The sequence below is a fragment of the Apiotrichum porosum genome (assembly GCF_003942205.1).
Source record: "Apiotrichum porosum strain DSM 27194 chromosome Unknown scaffold_4, whole genome shotgun sequence".
NCBI classification, from domain to species: domain Eukaryota; kingdom Fungi; phylum Basidiomycota; class Tremellomycetes; order Trichosporonales; family Trichosporonaceae; genus Apiotrichum; species Apiotrichum porosum.
The window spans coordinates 673630-695538 of NW_021167111.1; the positions used below are offsets into that span (position 1 = coordinate 673630).

At 58.6% G+C, this 21909-nt stretch overlaps 8 protein-coding genes and 2 non-coding genes across 10 annotated transcripts; 6 read left to right on the plus strand and 4 right to left on the minus strand.

Moving 5' to 3' along the window:
- Nucleotides 1–452: 452 nt before the first annotated feature.
- EHS24_006994 (uncharacterized protein) lies at nt 453–1209 on the plus strand (the record flags this gene model as incomplete). Its single annotated transcript, XM_028622378.1, has 2 exons — nt 453–604; nt 672–1209. The coding sequence occupies 2 exons, from the start codon at nt 453–455 to the stop codon at nt 1207–1209; spliced, it is 690 nt and encodes a 229-aa protein (XP_028477270.1).
- Nucleotides 1210–1477: 268 nt separating this feature from the next.
- EHS24_006995 lies at nt 1478–1562 on the minus strand. Its single transcript has one exon. It is a non-coding gene; the product is annotated as a tRNA-Asn (tRNA).
- Nucleotides 1563–2241: 679 nt separating this feature from the next.
- EHS24_006996 lies at nt 2242–2364 on the minus strand. Its single transcript has one exon. It is a non-coding gene; the product is annotated as a tRNA-Pro (tRNA).
- Nucleotides 2365–2699: 335 nt separating this feature from the next.
- On the plus strand, nt 2700–3967 carry CPR6 (peptidyl-prolyl cis-trans isomerase cpr6; the record flags this gene model as incomplete). The annotated part of the gene is made up of 4 exons (XM_028622379.1): nt 2700–2792; nt 2852–2952; nt 2999–3616; nt 3655–3967. The coding sequence occupies 4 exons, from the start codon at nt 2700–2702 to the stop codon at nt 3965–3967; spliced, it is 1125 nt and encodes a 374-aa protein (XP_028477271.1).
- Nucleotides 3968–4076: 109 nt separating this feature from the next.
- On the minus strand, nt 4077–6810 carry EXO84 (exocyst complex component exo84; the record flags this gene model as incomplete). Its single annotated transcript, XM_028622380.1, has 6 exons — nt 4077–4723; nt 4761–5495; nt 5536–6047; nt 6086–6200; nt 6237–6577; nt 6650–6810. 6 exons carry the CDS (start codon nt 6808–6810, stop codon nt 4077–4079), a joined length of 2511 nt encoding a protein of 836 aa, XP_028477272.1.
- A 239-nt stretch (nt 6811–7049) lies between these two features.
- Nucleotides 7050–8127, plus strand: EHS24_006999 (uncharacterized protein; the record flags this gene model as incomplete). The annotated part of the gene is made up of 7 exons (XM_028622381.1): nt 7050–7163; nt 7208–7446; nt 7484–7601; nt 7661–7703; nt 7764–7829; nt 7876–7962; nt 8009–8127. The coding sequence occupies 7 exons, from the start codon at nt 7050–7052 to the stop codon at nt 8125–8127; spliced, it is 786 nt and encodes a 261-aa protein (XP_028477273.1).
- Nucleotides 8128–8544: 417 nt separating this feature from the next.
- On the plus strand, nt 8545–9855 carry EHS24_007000 (uncharacterized protein; the record flags this gene model as incomplete). Its single annotated transcript, XM_028622382.1, has 5 exons — nt 8545–8659; nt 8862–8918; nt 8970–9079; nt 9337–9468; nt 9589–9855. 5 exons carry the CDS (start codon nt 8545–8547, stop codon nt 9853–9855), a joined length of 681 nt encoding a protein of 226 aa, XP_028477274.1.
- Nucleotides 9856–10127: 272 nt separating this feature from the next.
- EHS24_007001 (uncharacterized protein) lies at nt 10128–14624 on the minus strand (the record flags this gene model as incomplete). Its single annotated transcript, XM_028622383.1, has 3 exons — nt 10128–14171; nt 14218–14509; nt 14557–14624. The coding sequence occupies 3 exons, from the start codon at nt 14622–14624 to the stop codon at nt 10128–10130; spliced, it is 4404 nt and encodes a 1467-aa protein (XP_028477275.1).
- A 524-nt stretch (nt 14625–15148) lies between these two features.
- On the plus strand, nt 15149–17459 carry SLY1 (Vesicle trafficking between the ER and Golgi; the record flags this gene model as incomplete). The annotated part of the gene is made up of 6 exons (XM_028622384.1): nt 15149–15405; nt 15447–15537; nt 15576–15951; nt 15987–16133; nt 16178–16980; nt 17028–17459. 6 exons carry the CDS (start codon nt 15149–15151, stop codon nt 17457–17459), a joined length of 2106 nt encoding a protein of 701 aa, XP_028477276.1.
- Nucleotides 17460–18510: 1051 nt separating this feature from the next.
- On the plus strand, nt 18511–20786 carry EHS24_007003 (uncharacterized protein; the record flags this gene model as incomplete). The annotated part of the gene is made up of 7 exons (XM_028622385.1): nt 18511–18693; nt 18751–18828; nt 18926–19252; nt 19323–19547; nt 19771–20334; nt 20559–20632; nt 20696–20786. 7 exons carry the CDS (start codon nt 18511–18513, stop codon nt 20784–20786), a joined length of 1542 nt encoding a protein of 513 aa, XP_028477277.1.
- Between the last annotated feature and the right edge of the window lie 1123 nt (nt 20787–21909).

Sequence of the window (21909 nt, forward strand, 5' to 3'; positions counted from 1 at the left end):
TTCCCATGCCACTCACCCCAGTTATTGCATCGCTTACCTCCACTTGCCATCTTCAGGGGGTCACACGCCACCCAGGATGTTGGCGGCGCACGGGCTTCATGAAAGCTTCACTCTGGGCTCTGACCCCAGTTCAAGTGTGCTCGGATCGCGCCTGGCATTGGCCGACCGCACCCGTACCGTCCGCTAGGCTTGCGGCTCGGGACGCGACTGCTGTGTTTTCTGGCTTCTCGCGTGCCTCAGGTTTGTTGACATGTTCCCATCAGAACACTGTCACCGCTTTTGTTCTATACACCTCTCCAACTTGTCGCCACCCGCTGTTTGTGTGTTCAAGGACTTGGACAACCCCGAGACGACATCGACCAGCGCACAGCCAGACCAGGCCCTGTCCTTTGCGCCCGACACCTTCAACCCATGGGTCAAAACCTACACACCACATACCGCATCGCTTCACCATGAACGTCCTCAAACTGCGTAAGCGCAAGGCTCCCGACACTCCGCTCGAGATCGACCGCAAGCGCCGAGCACCTCTGGAGCCCATCAGCGAGCTCCAGCTGGCCACCAACTTTCCCGCGACACCAAACCGTCACCCGTTCTTGAGGCCACCGTGAGTACGAACTAGGAGGTGTCTACCCACCCACGTGATATTGATACGTCGATCCGACCTCGCTCAGACACTCGCCGCACAAGCACATCCCCAGCGTTCTGTGTACCCCGGCCTCGGCGCGAACTCTGCCCGCATGGGCCTCATCGTCATCCTCGCAGGGTGGGGACGACGACGACTACAACGCCGACGGCGAGGGACATGTCCGCTCATCACCGTCCTCCGGGACCCCATCTCACCTCCAAACTGGTCACTGCGGCATGACCGAGCCCAACTCGCCCGACTCGGACACCGTCTCGGTCGTTCACTCCACCCCGCGCTCCCCATCGTCCCAGCTGTCCTTCCTCCTCCGCGCGCTGCCTGCCGAGACGGCTGAGGCTATCGCTGCGGCCGTGGTGGACAGGGACAGGCAGGCAGAGGAAGTGGAGCGCGACCGTCTCTCGGCGCTGTCGAGAATGGTTGGCCGGCTGGAAGCGGAGAACGAGGCGCTGGGCGCGCGCGTCAAAGACCTCGAAGAGGAGAATGAGAACTTGGCCGCCAAGATGTCCGGCAAGTCGGATAAGATTGCCAACTTGCGCGGGGTGCTGCGAAAGTTTGTCCGTAGGTAGAGATCCCCTAAAGAACATAGTTAGACATATAAAAGAGGAAGCCCATGAACGTCATGTATATATCGCTACTTGCCAGTAGGACCAAGAAGGACAACAAGCGCGGCAAAGCTCGTGAACAGGTGGGCGTGTGTGGCAGTTCATCGGAAAAAAGTTTGCCGAGGGCGCACTAGTGCCAACCACCATCTACATCTTCCTTTTGACCTCCCACTCTCTTCCAGCGTCTCCCACACGTCTCTGGGAATGCACAAGGTCCAAAAAGAAGACGTTCCTACCCCACACGGGCTCGAACCGTGGACCTCGGAGTTTGTTAAAGAGTAACAGCTCCACGCGCTAGCCAACTGAGCCATAGGGTAGTTGCGTGTTCGTCTGCTCCGTTACAGATCACATGCAGACCCCCAGATGCGCAGCACAGTTCCACGATGTAGCCCTGATCCTGGGCTCTTTGCTCGTTCCATATCCAACACATGTTGAGTTGGGAACGGTGGAACAATGTGAGACATAGCGGAAGAATCCTATTGGATGTTGAAGGAAGTGGGGCCTCCAGGGAACTGAAGCCAACTGTCGTCTTCTGCCTATGCACCGCGTTCATAATAAATTAGTAGAAAGTTGTACAAATATCACCCAATGCATGCCTCTCACACAGGCCAAGCAGCTAGTCGCTATGTTCTGTATTGATCACAGTGTCGGGGACTGGAGGCCAAGCGAGGCGGTGGTACGGGGGTGGCATCTGTTAGCGGCTTCCGATTCCCGGCCTAGTTTGTCTGTTGCGAGTTCAAGAGTCACCCCGCTGCAACTTGACACGCTGGAAACCAAGACTGTATGTTGGGCACTCACTCATTCACCACGGCAGCCCGGACAGAGATCCCACAGACCCCCGGTTGTTCGCCTCGCGCGGAAATGACCCACAACCGCGGCCATTGCCACACATCGACGTTTCAACCACCAAACCATCCGCCCGACTGCTCTTTTCCATCCAACAGCTCCAGGACAACACGCAGATGCATAGCAGCTGTGCATACGGCCAAAAACGAAGGCCCTCGCCGGGATTTGAACCCAGGACCACTTCCATAGCTAGAGAACGGAGACGAATCGGAGGAGGATTAGAGACCAGTACTGGACCCTAAGAAAGTATGATAGCCACTACACCACGAGAGCCTTGATGTTTTGTTCATTTGCCCGTCTAGGAAGAACACGACAAAATACAGTCAATGCTTCTGAAAGATCATGCGGGCGCCTTGGCGGACTCTCTGGTTCATACATAGCTGTCTATGCAAGATATCTGACGCGCTGTGGAAGACCGGAGAATGTAGCCACAGACGTGGAATTGTTGCCGAAGATCGGAAGAAGCCCTGGAAATTGCTCGAATTCCACAGCCCTCGCCCTGTGCCTCGTCGTCACGTCCAGACGAGGGGTTCCTCGGTGATCAATGTATTCGGTTACCGTTTACTCTCCCTCCTCGTTCAATCCCACCAAAACAACATCTACCAAACATGCCCAACACTGTTGCCTACTTTGACATTGCCATCGACGGCGGCTCGCCCTCGCGTGTCGAGTTTGAGCTGTTTGACGATGTCGTTCCCAAGGTGCGTACCGTCCGCTTCGGCTTAGCTGTCCAACTGTGTACATAGCTAACGCACTGCAGACCGTCGAGAACTTCAAGCACCTCTGCATTGGTGACAAGACCAACGCCGCTGGCACCAAGCTCGCCTACGCCGGCTCGTCGTTCCACCGCTGCATCAAGGGGTAAGCTACGCGGCTGGTCATGCTGGTCAGAGCTAACAAGAACCAGCTTCATGCTCCAGGGTGGTGACTTTACTCGCGGCGACGGCACTGGCGGCGAGTCCATCTACGGCGAGAAGTTTGCCGACGAGGCCTTCACCTTGAAGCACGAGAAGCCCATGCTCCTCTCCATGGCCAACGCCGGTCCCAACACGAACGGCTCCCAGTTCTTCATCACCACCGTTCCCACTCCTCACCTGGACGGCAAGCACGTGGTCTTTGGCCGCGTCCGCTCGAACCGCGCTCTCATCCGCCGTATCGAGGACATCCCCACTAGCGCCGGCGACAAGCCCGAGGACGACGTCACCATCATCTCGGCCGGTGTCCTTTCCGCCGAGGAGGTCGCTGAGGAGGACGCCAAGCGCGAGCGCGCCGCTGCCGCCGCGTCGTCGGGCGGCGAGGACGTCTTTGAGGACTACCCCGCCGACGAGGAGAAGATTGACGCCGAGAAGCCCGAGGAGGCCCTCAAGGTCGCCCTCACGCTCAAGGACGTTGGCACCAGTGAGTTCAAGGACAAGAACTTTGTCGTCGCCCTCGCCAAGTACCAGAAGGCCCTGCGCTACCTCGACGTCCACCCCGCGCTCCCGGACGATGCCGACACCAAGCTCGTCGAGTCGTACCGCAACACGTAAGCTGCCACTCCTCATAATCAAGCTGACATGCTAGCCGCTTCCCTCTCCTGACCAACTCTGCCCTCGCTGCCCTCAAGGTCGGCCAGAACAAGCTCGCCGTCTCGCTCGCTACTCGCGCGCTCAACGTCGACAACCTCTCGGCCGCCGAGAAGGGCAAGGCCCTCTACCGTCGTGGTCTCGGCCGCGCCGCTCTCAAGGAGGACGAGGCCGCCGAGAAGGACTTCAAGGAGGCTCTCGTTTCTGTCCCCGGTGACGCCGGTGTCCTCAACGCTATTCGCGACATTGAGGTCCGCACCAAGGCCCGCAAGGATGCCGAGAAGAAGGCCTACTCCAAGATGTTCGGATAGATCTGAACATGGGAGCAAAAGAGGAAGAAGCAGAAAAAAAAAGAAACAGGCGCATATAGCATAGTCACCCGTCATACTAGCATGTAGGCACTCTATATACAATACATCATTAGAGCTGCGGAGCTCGAGACCGGCGGTCGCTCCTGGGTGGCGGGCGAGGGGCAGGAGATGCCGTACCGGTTGTGCTCGCTGACATGGCGCTGTTGGCGCTGCTGACGCTCACCATGCTTGCGCCACTGATGTCCCGAAGACCAGCTCGGTTGGCACTGCTGTCACCGCGCCGGCGGTTGATGGACAACGGCGCCGTGTTGCCTCTAGACAGATCCGGGGTAGGGAGCGAAGCCTGCGCCGCACCAGGCGACCGGCTTGCGGACTTTGACAGTGGTGTGGAGAGATGCGACTCTGACTCGAGTGACGATGCGGTGCTGTGTGGTGACCTGCTGGTCGACTTGGCCAGGGCTGGTGGAGCCAGACTGACAGTCGGTCCAGGCATATGTGTGTCGCGGCGGAACCCACGGTTCGACGACTTGCTTTCCTGGAAAGTAGACGTCGAGGGACTGCTGACATCCCGAGCAGTAACAGCGTTGAGGAGGTAGGTAAAGTCGAGGCCAGCGTCGCGCAGGAGCTTTCGGTTGGCAGAGAGAGTAACCTTGTGGCACTCGTCGATAACCGCTTGGTCGATAGTCGGCGCATATACTTGACGACGGAACACGTCACCAAAGTAGTCGATCTGCTCCTTTGCCCAAGTGACAAAGCCTGAACGGTTAGTCGTGACGGGATATGGCTAACCCACCAGATGCCATCGCGTTATCCTTGAACGCATTCATGTACCAGTCGGACGTGTGGCGGACGATCGTAAAACACACCACGGAGAGCTCGTGGACATACATGCTAATGTCACCCTCGTGCTTGATCGTGCGGACCAGACGCAGCATCAAGTCGTGCCTTGCTTTCAGGAAGGTATCGCGCGCGAGCTCGGCACGGCTGAGGCGCTGGAGAAGAGCAATGAGCTGGGCAGCCGCAGCCTTGCGAATGTCGGGCGAGCCCAGGTCCTTGGCAATCTGGGTGATGAGGTTGGGACGTAGGGTGTCAAGTTTAAACTTGAGCAGTTCAGTAGCTGTGGCATTGTTCGCCACAGTACGCAGCAGATCCTGCCCTCGCTCGACCAGCTTGACGCCCTGATCCCAGTCCTGCGTCGCAATAGCCATGGTGAGGTCGTCTCCGTACTCGTCGATCCACAGCAGATCCGAGTCATCGGTGACAGACGTGCCGATGGTTGTTAGCGGGCGGGCATTGCCGCCGCCATCCATGAACAAGGACATGCGGGTCATGCGGTTGGTCGATGCCTCGCCGTGCCAGAGCGTCTTCCTGCGTTCCTGCTCTGCCTCGCTCTCCTTGCGCCGCTTCTCGGCGAGCTCCTGGGACACTTGACGGAAGGCGCTCAACAGAGCCTTCTTGTCCTCTGGCCTGGCGGCACGACACACGCACACCTCCTTGCCGCGCTTGATCTTGAGTGCGTTCGTGAGGTCTGACATTAGCGGTTTGATTCAGAATCCTGGAACACCCACCTCCACTGTCCTTGAGGTCAATCACCACAAGGTCGGTCAACACCCAGCACCGCTCTGCGACCATGCGACCACGCTCGTAATCCGGGCTGGTGGAGGCACTGGGCCCAGCCTTGAACCTCCTGCGTCCCGCAACGAGGAGGACATCGCTGAGAAGGAATAGCGAGACGTTCTGCTTGGCTTTGTACGTGGCGGCGTTGAGCTCGACGAAGCCGTGGGTCTCGTAAACAAGGTGGCGTCCCGTCACAAACGGAATGTACTTTTGCGAGCCCTCGACAGACGACCACAGGTTGCTGAGCTGCACCTTGTACATTTGCTGCAGGTCCATGGGCGAGTTGCGACGGTGGTAACGGTGGCGATCAACGTTGCCTTCCTTGTCAAGTGTGGGGGCAAGGGTGTCGTCCATGCCCATCAGCTGCGGCACAGTCTTCCACTCGTTCAGGAGCTCCTTGAGCTCCAGCATGTCGTTTTCGAGTGTCGATATTTCCTTGGAGATGTTGACAAACTCGGCATAGCTGGGTGCTTTAGCTAATGTGCGGAAAATAGCACCTACTGCTTAAAGACATTCTTCTGGAGATCACTGGCGCTGACATCCTTTTGCTTTTGAAGCGCAGCAATAAAGCGCTTTTTCTCCTCCTTGTCTGCACCGGCCAATGCTTTGCGAATGACTGTCTGTCAGCGTCGCCCGCCACAATAGAACCCACATGCTGCAACATCGACATCGCTCTTGCCCAAGTCACTAAAGTCCCACTCGTGAACGGGCTCGGCCTGGCCTCGCCGCCGGATCTGTTCGTCTTGCGCGCTGCCACCCTGGGCATCCTCCGCCTCGAGCTGACGCTCGGCAAACGACCTGGGAGACGCGTCGTACAAACTGCCAGGACGAACAGACGGGGACATGCGCACTGGAGCTTGAGAGGCGTCATAGTCGTACTCGTCCTCCTCCTGGATTGGTGGGGCGACATCGAGCTGGAACTGGTAGGGATCCGACATCAAGAAGTTGGCGCCGCCGGCCTGCCCGACGCCAAAGGACTCGGGTCCAGCATACCTGCATCTGTCAGTCACAGACTACTTTGATAGCAGCAATTGATAGAAGCGCGGGCGCCATGCAGCAACTCACCTCATACTCATTCGCCTCGACTTCATCCTGGTTTCGACGGTCGACTTGCGAGCATCGCGGTTCTGGCCGCCGCTGGGGTTGCGCGGGCGCGAACCCATCGACGGCTCGGGCTTACCGGACTTGCCCGTGAAGAGTTGTGACGGGCGACGAAGAGACGCCATCGCGGATAGTGTAGAGCACAGTTGCGAAGGTGGAAGATGACCGACGTCACGACTTGTTGTGGACACGCGTCAAGCCAGGCGGCAATGGGCCGATTAGAAAGGATTAACCAGGTATTCTAATTGTCCATTCTAATAATCACGTGACCCCATCATCTGTCGTCGCCCTGGACCTCCATATTATTCCTGTGCCGTCCCAAGATTTCGGACTTCACCACCTCCTCGCACTATCCACACACAATATGGCCGACGTTGCCATGGAAGAGGCTGTCCCAGCGCCCATCGCGCCCACAATGACCCGCCGCGAGCACCTCGCCAAGACCTTTGAGGCCTACCGCAGCGAGCTGGATGAGGCCGTGGGTACAACAGTGCTTAGCGGACTGCTGACCACCGCGAACAGAATGAGCGTCGTGAGCAGATCATTATCCGCTCGCGCGCTATCACCCAGCTTTCCAAGAAGCTCATCTTCCACTGCCACCGTGGTGCCACTGCTCCCCCTGCCGCTCGTGCCAAGAACCTCAAGGACGGCCGCGACAAGGAGCGCGAAATCCACGCCAACTTTGTGGCGATCCGCGCCCAGCTCGCCATTGGCGCTGACGACGGCGGCAACGAGAACTTCTGGCAGTTCAAGGACCGCATGTAGGTTAATCTCTGGCAGAATCGGACCTAACGACAGTACCGGTGGCCTCGAAGAGTACATTGAGGCCTACACCTTCCTCTACTACCTCGAGACCAAGGAGCTTGCACCCCTTGCCGAGCTTCAGAAGGCTCTTAGCGACGAGTCTGGTGCACCTGTGGGTTAATGGGAGCTGGCATGTGACTGACCCAGCAGCTTATTATCATCACGCCCCAGGACTACATCCTGGGCATGTCGGACCTGACTGGAGAGCTTATGCGTTACGCCACGAACGGTGAGGCTAAAATGCACCAATCCGAGTGACATTGCTGACAGTTAGCTCTGAGTACCGGCGACCACGATGTCCCCCTTGCGGTCTGCAGCTTTGTGCGCGACGTCAAGCTCAGTAAGCCTCAGCTCCCAGTATGCGTCGTGGTAGCTGACACCCGCAGTCTTTGATGCCATCCCCCCTAAAATGGTCCCCAAGCTGGACCGTAAGCAGGAGGAGACCACGCGTTCGCTGGAGAAGATTGAGAAGGGTAAGTGGCCTGTGCCGTTCTTGTTTATTCAGCCGCTGACATGCAGTGTGCTACGCGTTGAGGCTGCGTCTTGTCGAGTTTGGAGACAAGCCCGAGGTGCTCAAGACGATGGCCAAGCGTGCGCTTGAGGAGGCGAACATGGCCGGCCCCGAGGGCCGTGAGTAGAGGATTCATTTTGCACTGTTGTATGCATATCGATCTGGCGCAGCATGATCATCTAGTTGCATGGAGAGCTAGTGGATCCAGTCCACAGGCCAGTTGGTGTGGACGAGGGGTGCCACCGACTGGCCACTGGCTTTGGGGGCTTATTTTGCCTGTAGGTCGCGTCCAGGCACCGAGTCGTGGCCTGGCCGATCGCGCGCGCGCCATGTGGGGTGTGTGGTCTTTGGAGGAGAGCCCGTCCCCGTCACTTCGCGTTCGGCATTGAACTCAGCTGTCTCTCTCGCATTCATTCTCTCATCCTCTCATTCTCTCTCTCTCGCTCTCCCTGTCACTACATCTTTTAAACCTCATATAAATATCTCGGCCTCGCTCGTAGACGACTCTAGACCACCACACCACCAGCACACTCTCTCCCGCAAAATGGCTCCTCTCGCTCTCCCCGACATGGCGGCTCTCTTCCCTTCCGACAAGCCCGTCTTTGAGAAGGACAGCTGTGACGTCGTCTTCGTCCTTGGTGGACCCGGCGCTGGGTACGGTACGTTATCATGACATGCACGGCCGTAGCTGACTCTTGCAGTGACATATTGATTGTAGCAGACGACGTTAGCTAACCTCCCCAGTAAGTGTGCTTTTGACAAGTCCAAGTGCGGCCAAGCTATGGCGCACTCCGTGGAGCCGTCAGCTGCGAGAGCTTGGCTTGGACGCTTGGAAGGGAGCCCGATACTGACTATACACAGGCAAGGGCACCCAGTGCGCGCTCCTGGTTCAGGACTACGGCTTCGTGCACCTCTCCGGTACGCCTCGCACTCTCGCCCCACGTTGGTTGAGCTGACGACTCGCTACAGCTGGTGACCTCCTCCGTGCCGAGCAGGACCGCGCTGGCTCGCAGTACGGTGACCTTATCCGCCAGTACATCAAGGACGGCCTCATTGTCCCCCAGGAGGTCACCATCAAGGTGTGTAGCGAGTGACGAAATGCCGACGGTGGGGCCACGACGTCAGAGCCTCGTCAGTGCGAGTGTATGTGGTCGCAATGTTCGTCACTCTGGTGTGGACGACGACGTTTGGTCCGAGAAGCACGAGTTTCACGTCGAGCCCCAAGATCGCGGCCGAGAGAAGATCGGGGATCTGGATCTCGGACTTTGGCAGTCTGGAAGCCAAGCCGGGCCGAAACCTTTTGGCCCTCGGTATCATCGCTGACACTCTTGTGTAGCTCCTCGAGAACGCCATGTCGGAGGCCTACGCCAACCCCCCCAACAACGACGCCTGGAAGTCGGGCAAGGGCCGTTTCCTCATCGATGGCTTCCCGCGCAAGATGGACCAGGCCCTCATGTTTGACAAGGTGGTGAGTACCCGCGTACGCGACCGGCTTATGGCCTCCAGGTACACAAGATTGTCTGTCTAACCAAAACCTGAACCCGGTCGTCATTGTTCCCCCCGTCATACTGACTGTTTGTGCTTTTAGATTGTCCAGAACTCGCTCGTCCTCTTCTTCGACACCTCGGACGAGGTCATGGTCGAGCGCGTCATGGGCCGCGCCAAGACCTCGGGCCGTGCCGACGACAACGTCGAGTCGCTCAAGAAGCGTTTCGTCACCTTCCGCGAGACGTCGATGCCCGTCGTCGAGTACTACAAGGAGAAGGGTCTCGCCGTCGTCGTCGACGCCAGCCCCTCGACCGACGTGGTCTACGCCGAGGTCAAGAAGGTCCTTGCTGAGAAGCTCCACATCTAATTTGGGACGGGGTTTCCGTAACTCTTTGCCGTACAATTAATGATGCCACACAACATACAGAGAGTGAAGACCAAGACGAAGAGACTGAGGTGCGCTGCTGCAGGGTTTATAGACACGGCTGCTGTGACAATGCATGATATCAGGCTGGCTTTGCAAGCCCCGGAACCGCTTAATGCGAGGGAATATGCTATATATGTGGGATAGGGGTGGGAGAGGGGGGATGAAGGGATTTGAAGGGGGTTGCGGCAAATGAAGAAAGCGACCGAAACACACTACTCGTCGAGGTCCATTGCGGCTTCGCGACGCTCCTTGCCCTGCTTGTATGCCGACTCGAAGAGGAGTGCCTTCTTGGGCGGGAGCAAGGGTGCCGGAGTGACGATCGAGGCGACAGAGGTACCGCATCCGGGGGCCGGGGTACCCATGATGATACACTCGGAGACACCTTCGATCTCGTCGACCTTGGAGAAGAGAGACGCGTCGAACAGGTGGTCGGTGGTCTTTTCGAACGAGGCCAACATGAGAACCGAGTCCTTCATCTTCTGGACACCGAAACGCGTGATACCGAGCACTTCACCCTTGTACGTCATGACGTCTCCGAGAAGCATGACGTGACGCGGGTCAATGTTCATTCCGTGCGAAATCATGGTGTTTTGAATCTCGTCGTAAATGGTCTGGCGGGCGGCCTCGATACCGAGAACCTTGCACGTCTCCATGACGTGGTTGGTGGTCGTCTTGTAGCCGTTGACACCGTCGGTACCCATGACCTGGGTAAGACCGTAACCGTTGACGAGAACGGTGTGCTCGTCATTGCGTCCCTCCGGGTGGGCGATAACACAACGGTTGACCTCGGGAAGTCCCTTGACCTGGACATCGGGAATCAGGCGCTTCAAGTACTTGAGGCGCTCGTAGACTCCGTCAAATTTGTCCTTGTCTCCCGTGTCGTTGACGTAAATCTTGAGACGCCCCTTCTTCGAGTTGATGGTCACGTCGCTCTCCTTGATCTTGAGCTTGGGAGCGAGAATGAGCGAGACCTTGACGCTGTCAAGCGTAATCTCGAGCTGGAGCTTTTGAATGGCCCTCATGTCGAGGTGGACCTCGAGGAACGCGCCGCCGCCCGTCCAGGCTTCTTCAATGATGGACGCAATCTCACCGAGGGTGGTGCGCTCAATACGACCCTTGACGATACGGCCGACCATTTCGTCCTTGGGGCGCTCCAGTTCCGCAGTGATAATAGGCGTAGAGATGACCTTTGCAGCGTTGATAATCTCCTTGATACGCGGGACACCGAGAGTGACGTTCATGGACGCGACACCGGCGAAATGGAAAGTCTTGAGGGTCATCTGGGTACCGGGCTCACCGATCGACTGCGCACCAACGGCACCAACAGTGGATCCGGGCTCAATGGTGGCAAGGAGGTAGCGGACACGACAGTTTTCGAGGAACGACTCGAGCTGCTCGGCCGTAACCTTGTGGGCGTTGTCGAGGACCTGCTGGACGGCAAAGTCGTCCGATCGCAAGAGCTCCTCGTATTCTTCGATACCGTCGGCAGTGTCGGCCGAGGGCATGCCACGAGCAGCACGCTGAACAGCCATGGGCTTGACAATACCATTGATAACAAACAGGAAAGTGTTCTCGCGGTACTTTGTCTCGACCTGCTGCCACTCGGCGGGGACGGCGGGGATCTCAGGCTTGGCCCTCTTGCTGCGTGCGTGCTGGCGCTGGCCACGCTTGAAGGGCATCTGCTCTTCCTCCTCTTCCTCCCACAGAGTCTCCAGGTACTCGGGGTAGATGCGGAGCGCAATCTGCGAAATCTGGTACGGGTAGAGGGCAACACCGCCCTTGCCGACAGTGTTGCAGGCGTGCGACCATGAACGGACATAGTCGACGGGGGTGGCGTCACCTTCCAAACAGGCGGGGTCGAGCGAGTCGTCACCGTAACGGAACTGCACGACACCACCGACAGAGTTGCGGACACTGAGGTCGTACTGCGTGGACAGGTCCTCGAGCGCCTTCATGAGACGACGCGCCATGTAACCAGTCTCGGCAGTCTTGACTGCAGTGTCGACGAGACCTTCACGACCGGAAATGGCGTGACAGAGGAATTCGGTAGGAGTGAGACCAGTGAAGAAAGAGTTGCGGACGAAACCCTTCGAGGGCGGGTCCTTGCTCTTCTTACGGAAGTGGGGCAGCGAACGGTCCTGGAAACCATTGGCGACACGTTTACCAGCAATAATCTGTTGTCCGACTAGGGCGACCATCTGGGCGACGTTGATCTTGGAACCCTTGGAACCACAGGTGGCCATGATAAGAGGGGCATTGTGACGGCTAAGTTCTGTCATGCACACCTCACCGACCTTTTCACGAACCTTGGAGAGGATACCGGAAATCTTGTTCTCCAAGGTCTGCTCCTGGTTGGACCCGGGGTCATTGACGAGCTTTCCGCGCTTGGCGAGGTGGATGAGCTCGTCACAGGTCTCGTAGGCGGTGTCGACCAGGTTGTTCTTGTCGGCCTGGAGCATGGGGCCAGGGATAACGTCGTTGATACCGAGCGAGAAACCCTGGTTGGCGAGCCAGCGGGCCGAGAGCTTGGCTAGCCTCGTCATGGCATTGGCAGCCTCGTTCGGTCCATAGTCGCGAAGAATAACACCAAACACCGACTTCTTGTTACCGTCTCCGACAGTGCTCTTGTCAAAGACACCGCACATGATCTCACTGTTGTGGATAACGAGGTAACCGTCGTTGGGGGACATGTCGACAATAAACTTGTCCTCCTCCTTGGGCTTTTCCAAAGTACGGCACTTGGACTCGAGGTTGACCAGGACGTTGGACTTTTTGTTCGGGCGCATGAGCAAGTTGTACACCTGCTTTCCGGTCCAGAGGCGCTCGGGACGCCAAATAGTCGGGGGCGGGAGTTCAATCTCAATGTTGGCGTCGCCAAAGTACGAGCAGATCTGGGTGAACTGCTGGCGATCCAGGAAGCGATCTCGCCTCGAGAGGAGGTACGACGCGGTGATAAAGTCCTGAATGGCGGCGACAATGGGTTCTCCGTTACGGGGGGTGACTAGGTTCTTCTTCACCGACATGAGGGTAAGGGCCTCGGTACGAGCCTCCTCGGTCTGGGGGACGTGCAAGTTCATCTCGTCACCGTCGAAATCGGCGTTGTAAGGGTTGCACACACACTCGTTGAGACGGAAAGTACGCCAAGGGCGAACACGGACACGGTGACACATGATTGAAATCTTGTGGAGCGAAGGCTGACGGTTGAAGAGTACAATGTCGCCGTCACGGACGTGACGGTGGACAATGTCACCGATGCGCAGGTTACGGGCCATCTCCTTTCGGCGCTCCATGTCCTTGATGGGCTGGAGCGAGCGACGGGGGTAAGGACCGCGGCCAGTCTCGATAATGTTGGCTCCCGGGTGCAGCCTGGCACCATTGACAACGGCCTTGCGCATCGCCTCCATGTTGTAGTCGTTGACGCGCTCCGGGTACGAGAGCTTGACGGCAATCTTCTCGGGGACAGCGACCTCGTCAATGCGCAGGTTGGGGTCGGGACCAATAACAGTACGGCCCGAAAAGTCGACACGCTTTCCGGAAAGGTTTCCACGGAAACGACCGTTCTTGCCCTTTAGACGCTGGACAAAGCCACGGATAGGCTTGGAGCCAGCAGTGTTGATACCGGGGGTCTGCGAATTGATGTACAACGCGACCATCTGGCTGAGAGCGTCCCAGTTGGCAATGGTCTGCGACAGACCCTGGCCCTTCTCCATGACCGACAAAAGCATGCGGTTCTGGTTGACAATCTCGACGAGCTTGGCAGTAAGGTCGTCTTCGTTGTTACCAGCCTCGGAGGCCACCGAGGGACGGATGCAAGGAGGAGGGACTGAAATGTACGTCCAGAGGTAGTCTTCGGGGCGACCGCTATCGGGGTGGAGGGAGAGGAGCTCACAGTCCTCGGCGGTGACGCGGCGGAAAAGCTCGTACACCTTGAGAGGGTTCAGGTCCTCGACGGACTTGTTGAGGTGAGTCGCCATGGCGCCCTGCTCCGAGATGACCGTCTTGAAGTTGGACAGCCACTCCTGCTTTGCGTCGGCGTTCTTGTTGGAACGGTACGGCTCGTGCGAGATCTTGAGCGTGCCCGACTTCTTGACGATACCGTTGGAGGCAAAGCAGTACGGGCAGGTAGTGATCTTTTTGCACGAGGCGAGCACACCCTTGGACGCGCCCTGGCGCTGAAGCATTTCCAGCTTGGGGCGGCGGAAACGCTTAAGGTAGATACCACGCTCCTCAGCGGGAAGCAGGACACGAGCACAGGTCTGGAGCGTCAGCTGGGTGCTAGTGACCATCAAGAGCTTCACTGACCTTGCAGATACACTGGAGCATGTTGATAGTCGGACGGAAGTAACCAATGTGGAAGACGGGGAGCGCAAGCTTGACGAAACCGTAGTGGCCAACACAGTGGGTGTGGTCCTCGTGACAGGTGGTACAGATGCCACCCTTCTCGTTGGGACCGAGACGGGCATCGAGGGGCCCATGGGGAGCAGTAGTACGCGAGCCATCCTCGTGGTTCTTGTACAGCTCGGGAATAGTAACCTCAACCTCGGATACACGGACAATGTCCTTTGGCGCAAATGGCTGGAAAGCAATGTGCTTTCTGAGAAGCGTCAGTTGGTGTGCGCAGACCGCGGCATTTCAACTCACATGCGCTTGGGAGCATCCTGGGAGACAAATTGCTTGGCATTGTGGTCGACGAACTCGTCAACGTCCATCTTGACCGAACGCGCCCGCGGCGACAAAAGTCAACGGCTGGAGGGATACCTTGTGGAGGAGGGGGACGGGGAAGAGAGGCGAGAGGATGTGTTCCAGTGGATGGGTGGTGCAGGCTGCTGACCGACTCCCTTTTTTCAGTGTGTGGTTGTCGCTGTTGATGCGCCAGGAGTCTAGCCGCCCGCTGGATGAGAGCGTTGAGGAGGACGGCGGCGATGACGATGCGAGTGCTGAGGAGCCAGATCAACTTCAGTTGTTGAACGACGAGGGAAGAAATCCTCCCCCCGCGGCCCACACTGGTCGAGTCAGGGAATAGACCACGTGACGGCCACGCGATAGCCATGCAAAAGTCACGTGCGAGATCTCCAACTTCCACGCCACCAAGCCTGACGCGCACACCTCTCTCGATGTCGGTCTGGCACACCTGGCGCGGCTATTGTCCCAACGCTGCGATAGAGCATCTGCAGCTGTCGCCCTTTCTCTCATTTCCCGTTGTCGCGCAGAACCTTGTCACCACTGCGCAACAATGTCCCCCTCTACACTTCTCGACTCGCAGACAAACGCCCTCCTCACCCTCCTCAACCTCAACCAGGCGCCAGCAGCCAACGCTGGCTCCTCTGTCACCGGCCCCTTTCCCCGCCCAGCAACCCCTTCCACCACATTTGACGAGAGCTCCCAGCCTCTGGTATGGAAGGTCCTTATCCTCGATGACCTCAGCAAGGACATCCTTGCTACCAGTCTGCGTGTCCAGGACCTGCGCGAGCAGGGCGTGACGCTGCACATGTAAGTTGGACTTCGCGCCCGTGTCACTGACAACTGTACAGGCAACTCCACACCCAGAGGCCAGCGCTCCAGGACGTCCCTGCTGTCTACTTTGTGTCCCCGACGTTGACAAACATTCGTAGGATTGCAGAGGTGAGCTTCACGGTATCAACTCGTAGCTGACAAGACAGGACCTGAACCCGCCTCTCTACTCTGCCTACCACCTCTCTTTCACTTCTGCCCTCCCGCGCAATCTCCTCGAGGAGCTGGCATCTCTCATCCTGGCCAACGACCCTACAGGCCAGTCTGGTCAGCTTATCCAGTCGGTTCACGACCAGTTCCTGGACTTTGTGGTTCCCTCACCGAGCCTCTTCTCGCTCCTGCCCCGCCGGGAGGTTAAGAGCGAGGTCAACGGCGCTGGGTCTAAGAAGGGCAGCAAGCCTGAGAAGGAGGTGGATGGAAAGCCCAGCTATGTGGTCCTGAACGACCCCAGGGCGACCGAGGTGGAGATTGAGGAGGAGGTGGAGCGTATCGCCAAGGGACTCTTCAGCGTTATTGTGACAATGGGTGAGCTATCACCTCGTGACGTAGCTGACAATCAGGCATCGTCCCCGTTATTCGCGCGCCCCGAGGCAACGCTGCCGAGATGGTTGCCCGCAAGCTGGACGCCAAGCTCCGCGACCACATTTCGTCCACCTCGTCGCAACGAGGAGGCACTGGCTTTGGTGCCGACAGCTTGCAGCGTCCTCGTGAGTTGCTTCCTCTTTGAGTTTGTTCCAGCTCACACGTCCAGTTCTTGTCATCTTGGATCGCAATGTCGACCTTATCCCGATGTTGTCACACTCGTGGACGTACCAGGCGCTCGTGCACGACGTTCTCGACATGAAGCTGAACCGCGTCACCGTCGAGTCGCCCGAGAACGGCCGGTTGCAGAAGAAGTCTTACGACATTGATTCCAAAGACTTTTTCTGGGCCCAGAACGCCGGCAACCCCTTCCCCCAGGTGGCCGAGGACATTGACACCGAGCTCAACCGCTACAAGGCGGACGCTGCTGAGATTACACGCTCGACGGGTGTCAGTGACGTCAACGACGTGTCCCAGATTGATTTCACGTCCAACGCCGCCAACCTCAAGACGGCCATTACCGCCCTCCCCGAGCTCACTGCGCGCAAGCACACCCTCGACACGCACATGAACATTGCCACTGCCCTCCTCCAGGCCATCAAGGAGCGCAGTCTGGACAACCTGTTCCAGCTCGAGGAGAGTGCCTCGAAGCAGACCAAGGCGCTCATCCTGGACGCGATGAACGGCAAGACCGACGAGCCTGGTGTGATTGCGCACCCTACCGCCGACGACCAGCTCCGTCTCGCCATCATCTACTACCTCTCGGCCTACCAGATGTCCAAGGAGGACCTGAACGAGATCACCAACCTGCTCAAGGAGCACGGTGCCAACGTTGCCGCCCTGGAATACGTCAAGAAGGTCCGGGAAATCACCCGCATGACGATGATGTCCTCGCAGCCGACTGTGGCCGCCCAGACCAACACTGGCCCCGGTGGCGAGTGGACCAAGGGCTTTAGCGCTCTTGGCAACCGCGTGAGTGGAAGGATTCCGAGTTTAGTGCTCTTTAACTGACATGTCAGATCACGGACCGCTTGCGCGAAGGCGGTATCACCAGTGTGGGCTTTGACAACATCATCTCGGGCGTCAAGAACTTCCTCCCTGCCAAGAAGGAGCTCACCATCACGCGCCTCGTCGAGGCCCTCATGGAGCCGTCGACGGCCGCCACGCAGGCGCTGCAAGACACGGACGACTACTTGCTCTTTGACCCGCGCGCGACCCGCAGCCGCAACACCACCAACACGTCCACCCGCGGCCGCACGCAGTACCAGGAGAGTGTGGTGTTCGTCGTAGGCGGCGGCGGTTACGTCGAGTACTCAAACCTCCAGGAATGGGCTTCGAGGAGCCAGCGCGAGGGCGGCGGCGGCGGCAAAAAGATCACATATGGCAGTACCGAGATTCTCAACCCCAGCGCATTCGTCACTGCCCTCGGGGACCTGGGCGCGAATGCTTAGAAGAAGGTTAGTTTTGCGATGCATGTACATATACGCAGGACGGACGGGGAGAGACGAGGGCGGGCGGAGGAAAAGGAGGGGAGGTGTGACGAAATGTGCTCGCTCGAGACGATGTGTTTGCCGAGCGATAGTGGAGTGAGCGTGTGGAGATCTATTTCCAAGAAGGCCAGAGTTCCGGTGCCACGGAAGATGTATCGGTTCTGACCGTGGAATTTGCCAAGACCAGCACAGAAGTACAGAAGGGTTCCAAGGACGAGCGGTCGTATCCTGGCCTCTCCCGGCCAGCTGCCAAGCTCTGTACACAGCTGGCCGTCAACGGCCACTGGTCACCGCATGTTGGCGATCTGCCTGCCCGTTTGTTATGGCGTCCCGATACCCACGACCCAGGCATCTACATTGCCGCCCCTCAGCCCCGCTGCCCATTTCCTCCTTCTGTTTCTTTTCCAACGCCTGTCCAAAGAGTCAGATGACAGTATGGCCCACGATGGTGCGGTCACAGGTGGAGGCTTCGCCTCTCGCCTCGCAATCTCATTTTACGCGCGAGATATGCGGGCAAGCGTCGGCTACTCCGAACAACGGAACCCAAGCAACAGCGCCCGCAATAGCATTTTGCCTCACGCACGCAATACTGGACGGGGGCGATTCGGAAGGGCTGCAGCGCTCCAGGCTGGCCAGGGAGCAGAGAGCAAGGAAAAGGGTCTCTCGCTGCTGCCGCCGCCGTCATTTATTTGTTGTTGGCCACTGGCCACTTTGGGTCACGTTGTGGGCGGCGCCTTTCGAGTCAGTCGGAGCGGAGCAACAGAACGCCCAGATCTCGGGTCCCGACTAGAAAAGTTCAGGCGTGGTCAGTCAGGCCCCGTAGATAATGCCAACCAAGGTGGTTTGCCCACAATTTCCATTTCTCTTCTCGCTCAACTTGCCCAAAACTCGTGCATTCTCGCCAGTGCGCCAGTGCAGACTCCTGCTCTGCTTTACACACTACAGCTAGGCCTGCGTCGCCCCTACCTGCTGCCTTGATCCCGCCGACAGCGCTGGACAAACAACGCATACCATGACGGCGTCGACCGATTACGAAAAGGCCTATCCGGCCGCTGTGCCCACCCAGTCGCCCGACCTGTCCGAGACGACGACAAGGGTCTACCCCGTCGGACTCAAGGGACGCGTTGAGCGTGTCAGCGACTTTCTCGTCGAGCACGGCGTCGAGGAGAGGGGTATCCAGCCGCGGCCAGAGGACGTGAGTGCGGAGGATCGTGTGGATGGTGTGGAAGATATGACACTGACAGAGATACAGGAGCGCGAGAGGCTGAGCTGGAGGAGCTACTTTCCGCAGCTGACGTTCTGGGCGGCGCTCAACACCAACATTCTTACCGTGAGGCGCGCCTGAGGCTTATCACTGCTGCTTGGAGACGAATGGGCAGCAGCGGCCATGCCCCTCGACGAGATTGCCATGCTGACAAGCCGCGCAGTTCTCCGAAGGCATGCTCGGCCCGTCCCTCTTCGGCCTCGACTTCAAGACCTCGGTGTGGGTCATCGTCGTGTTCAACGCCGTCATGTGTCTCCCGCCCGCATACCTGGCTACCAACGGCCCACGCACGGGAATGCGCCAGATGGTCCAGGCGCGCTACGTGCTGGGATACTTCCCCGCCATGGTCATTGGCTTTGCCAACTGCGTGACGCTCATTGGATTCCTGTCGCTCATGACCATCCTGGGCGGACAGTGCTTGTCGCTCGCCAGTGACAGTTCGATGAGCTGGGATGTGGGAATTGTCGTTGTGGCCATCATTGGCGTGCTCGTGAGTAGTAGAAGCAGTGGACGACTACTACAACAACAGGCTTGGTGGCGCTGACTTTTTTCTCCCTCAGCTCTCGTTCATCGGTCTCCGCGCCCTCCACATTCTCTCCCTCACCTCCCTCCCGGTTGTCTTCATGCTCTACATTGTCCTTGTGGGCGTTACGGGCGACAAGCTGCACCTCGCTGTCAGCGAGACCGCCACGGCTGCCACGGCAGTCACTGCGTCGGGCGTGCTGGGCTACGCGGCCAGCCAGATCGGATTCACCGTGTCGTACTCGGCCATTGCGTCGGATTTTGTGAGTACAGGAACAAACGGGCGTGGCACGGCTGTCAAGACAAAGTCGGACCCGGGCGCGATGCTTCAGGCGAGGCGCAGCTCATCGCGCTCTGTGCGCGTGATGTGCAAGCTCGAGGAAGACGCACCCCAGCTCTCCTGAAGCTGGCGGCGGCTTGTTTTGGCCTTTGCCTGTGGACCGTGCACACGACCGTTTACCAGGGTACATCGCTAACGTTTACCAGACCACCCTTCTGCCGTCCAACACGCCGCGCGTGCCGCTCTTCCTGTGCGTCTACCTCGGCCTGCTCGTGCCCATCATCTGCATCCAGATCTTTGGCGCCGCATGCCAGCTCGCCGCTTTCAGCCTGCCGCACTGGTCTGCCGCCGCGGACATTGGCGTGCCCAACCTCCTGTTTGTGATGAGCGGGGCCGGTGGCGCCGCCAAGTTTGTCATGGTCCTGTTCTGCCTGTCGGTCGTCGCCAACGTCGCGCCGACCATCTACTCGTGCGGTCTCTCGGCCCAGGTCTGCCTCCCCTTCCTCGTCAGGGTGCCGCGCTACTTCCTCGCCATCGTCGTCACCGGCGTCTACCTGCCCGTGGCCATTGTCGGCTCGACCCACTTTTACACCGTGCTCGAAAACTTCCTTGCTGTCCTGGGATACTGGTCGGCGCTGTACCTCCCGCCAGCGATCATTGAGCCCCTCGTCTTCCGTGCCCCCGTTAGCCTCAAGACGTACGCGGTGGACATTTACAACAAGCCCAGCAAGCTGCCTATCGGCCTGGGATTCATTGCCGGATGCTGCGTCGTGAGTGTGACTGAGAGAAAGAGGCAAGCGCAGACAGTTTGTGGCTACCGCGGCAGCCAGCGTGAGCGGCCGCCGGGGAGTCCTGTAGCCTCTGCAAACCCGGGTTTCGTTTAGCCCGGTCCTGGCACCGGTATACCGCGGGCGGCGCTTGCTTGGCATGGCCCGTTCGCGTCCTCCATTTGACTTCTGTCCGTGTACACCCATGTGCTGACCCACGACCCCAGGGCATCCCTCTCGTCGCCGCCGGCATGAGCCAGGTATGGTGGAACGGCTGGATCGCACGCAAGATTGGTGGCGCGTAAGTTTTCGTGTTTTTGGTTTTTGGTTTTGGACTTTATGTTTGGCTGACGCCACTGTACAGTGGTGACCTCGGCTTTGAGCTTGCGTTTGTTGGTGTTGCGATCGTGTTCCTGCCCGCACGCTACCTCGAGCGCAAGTACACCAAGCGCTAGGGGAGAGAGAGGGAGCGAGTGGGCGCGAGAGTGTAGAGACGTTGAATGAGCCACAGTTCAGTATCAGTATCACCATACACAGGATAGAGTAGTGGAGTCGTACTTAATCGGCGGACGGGGGAGATCGGTTTATATCGGCCATGCAATCCTCTGCAGGATACAATGAGAGAGTGTCGTAAGCCATCACCACCATGCGTGCGTGGGGGAACCTGAGGTGGGGGTGGACGGGGACCAATGGCCCATGGCCCGGCTGTCCATTGGCCGTTGGGCTGCTGATCCGCTGAAGTGACGGCCAAATGAGCGCGACGGTAGCAGCGGCGGATTGGTGTCACCTCCATGCATGCCTAGAGCCTATATGGCGTCTAGTTCGTGTCTCATGGCCTTATGGCCTGTGGCCTGTGACCTGTGGCTCGACCTAGCTGGTGTGGTTACGGTGCCACGATACGACGGCCATTATGCAACATCGGAGCACCCATGTCGTACTACTCTTTTTTCCTTTTCCCCCCTGTCGGGAACGTTGTGGCCGGTGACAGCAGCGTTGGCGACTGACGTGTGCACGTTCATTGACCAGTGTCTTTTCTGTGCTACAGCCACTTGGCCACTTGGCGTACCGCCGGTCCCTGGCTGTAGCGGTCGGGCCCCGTACTGCGCACCAGCAGAGAGAGCCAAGAGCCGATGACGAGAGAGAGAGAGCAACGACAAAAAGCCAGGAGAAAGGTGGTAGTGCCCTAGAAGCTAGAGGGTTCGCTGGCAGACTGTACCCTTTGTTGTGGCCCCGGAAGACGGCTGTGGGTGGGAATTGTGCGACCGGCTTCAGGCCTGCGCGCGTGGGACGGGCCGACGACGCAAGACGGGTGCAGTAGCAGTGACGTCTTGGAGAGAGAGACAGAGCGAGATAATCTACAGTGGGTTTGTTGTGTTCCTGGCAGCCGCGCCTGCCGCCTCTGCCCGCATCATCTCTCGACGCCGCCGCCGCCGCCGTTCTCACACACTGTGTTTCTCTGTGCCGTCTCGCCCGGTCGTTGCTTTCCACTCTCTCCACTTTATACACAGCACACACGTTCAATCGCGCGCACGTCACCACCACCACCCACCAGAGCGCACCCTCGTCACAAAGGGGACT